Genomic DNA, 1,777 nt, shown 5'->3' on the forward strand with positions numbered 1-1,777 from the left:
GTCAGCACATGCTTCAGTGCTCTGAGAGTGTTTATAGTGCTGTGAGTTTAACACTTCATGACTGAGAGCAGAACAGAACACAATCTTCATCATCACACAAGACACAACAACAACAATGAACAACATCATCATCCTCATCTGGACACTGACGCTCTGCATTCAGGGTAAATATTTTGTACTTAATAACATTGCACACATCTTATGTACAGTCCAATAACCACTAAATTAATCAAATGTATTATTTCAGAGATCTGGGGACAAGTGACAGTGACTCAGAATCCAGAAATAGAATCCATCAAACAAGGAGAAACTGTTACGATCAGATGTAAAACCAGTCAGCCAGAGATCTGGGGCCAAGTGACAGTGACTCAGAATCCAGAAATAGAATCCATCAAACAAGGAGAAACTGTTACGATCAGCTGTAAAACCAGTCAGCCGATTTCTGGCTGTAGTGACTGTGTGTCTTGGTATCAGCAGAAACCTGGAGAAGCTCCTAAACTTCTCATATATTACACAAGCAGCCTCCAGTCAGGAACTCCATCTAGATTCAGTGGCAGTGGATCTAGCTACGGAAGTGATTTCTCTCTCACCATCAGTGGAGTCCAGACTGAAGATACAGGAGATTATTACTGTATGAGTTACCACAGCATCAACAGTAAATATGTGTTCACACAGTGATAAAGAGTCGTACAAAAACCTCCGTCAGTCAGAGTCACAGTGACTGCACTGATACAGCTGAGAGACACTGCAGCTGCTGATGAGAGGATCACAAACAACACAATGACACAGTATATTAAACTTTTCAGAGACTATTTATTTATATTATATAGTTGTGAAGCATTAGGCTGAGCACAATGGTCTGAACATGCAGAAATGTATTAGGAGAAACAACAAGGAGAATGTAGAGAGTAGTCAAAACCAGGTGATGGTCAAAAACAAGGCAAACAGGCAGAGAAGCAAACGACATGTAGGGGCCGTGTAAGATCAGAATCCAAAGATTACAAAATCTAGAGTCATAATACCAAGAGTGTATCCAAATACACCACCCAGAATTACAGTGTGAAACAAGCAACACTTCACACTGAGTGAACACGAGGTCAGCTATTAAATAGGCCAGTCTAATGAGGCTGATGAGAAACACTTGAGAACAATCAGGGTTCAGGTGAGTGTGACGTCTGGTGGTGGAGTTAAGAAGTGACAAACATGTGGCAATACCAAGGAAATATAATATAATTCTACTGTATATCACTTACTAGATTTCACATTGTCTAGAAGAAAAATAAATGTGTGGTGCTTATTCATGCAAAACTTGCCATCACAATGTAAACAATTTTCCAAGATTTCCCTTGTCTTTATAATATTTCAATGTCTGGATTTGACTGGAGCTCTGAGGGATTCAGAGTAAGTTTTGTTAAGTAGGAAAATCATCAGTCCTGAACAAACACATTATTATAACAGACTCATTGACTCATGATCGAGTCTCACCAGTAACTTATTGTCTGACTAATCTGATTCTCTCATCTGGCTTTCACACACAACTTCAGAATGGCTGGGTTTAGCTAATCATTCAAAATAATAATAATAAAAAAATAATAATAAATAATAAAAAAAACATTCATCACTAAGTATTAAAGCTTCAAATATTGTGTAGAACATAAACATACATGAAGAAATTCCTCTGTGGTCTGAGACTGACAGCTGCCTGCATTACCGCGGGAAGTAGGGGTGCTGAGGGTGCGGTGTTAAAAATAAATGAATGAACAATATGTAATAAAAA

At 38.5% G+C, this 1,777-nt stretch overlaps 1 gene segment (V, D, J or C); it reads left to right on the top strand.

The window, feature by feature from the left end:
* The first annotated feature begins 90 nt into the window (after positions 1 to 90).
* LOC107701609 (Ig kappa chain V-III region NG9-like) lies at positions 91 to 678 on the top strand. The segment is given in 2 exon segments: positions 91 to 164; positions 344 to 678. Coding segments are annotated over 2 exon segments (384 nt in total).
* The last annotated feature ends 1,099 nt before the right edge of the window (positions 679 to 1,777 follow it).

The sequence above is a fragment of the Sinocyclocheilus anshuiensis genome, unplaced genomic scaffold (genome assembly GCF_001515605.1).
Source record: "Sinocyclocheilus anshuiensis isolate Anshui unplaced genomic scaffold, SAMN03320099.WGS_v1.1 scaffold15747, whole genome shotgun sequence".
Taxonomy (NCBI): Eukaryota; Metazoa; Chordata; class Actinopteri; order Cypriniformes; family Cyprinidae; genus Sinocyclocheilus; species Sinocyclocheilus anshuiensis.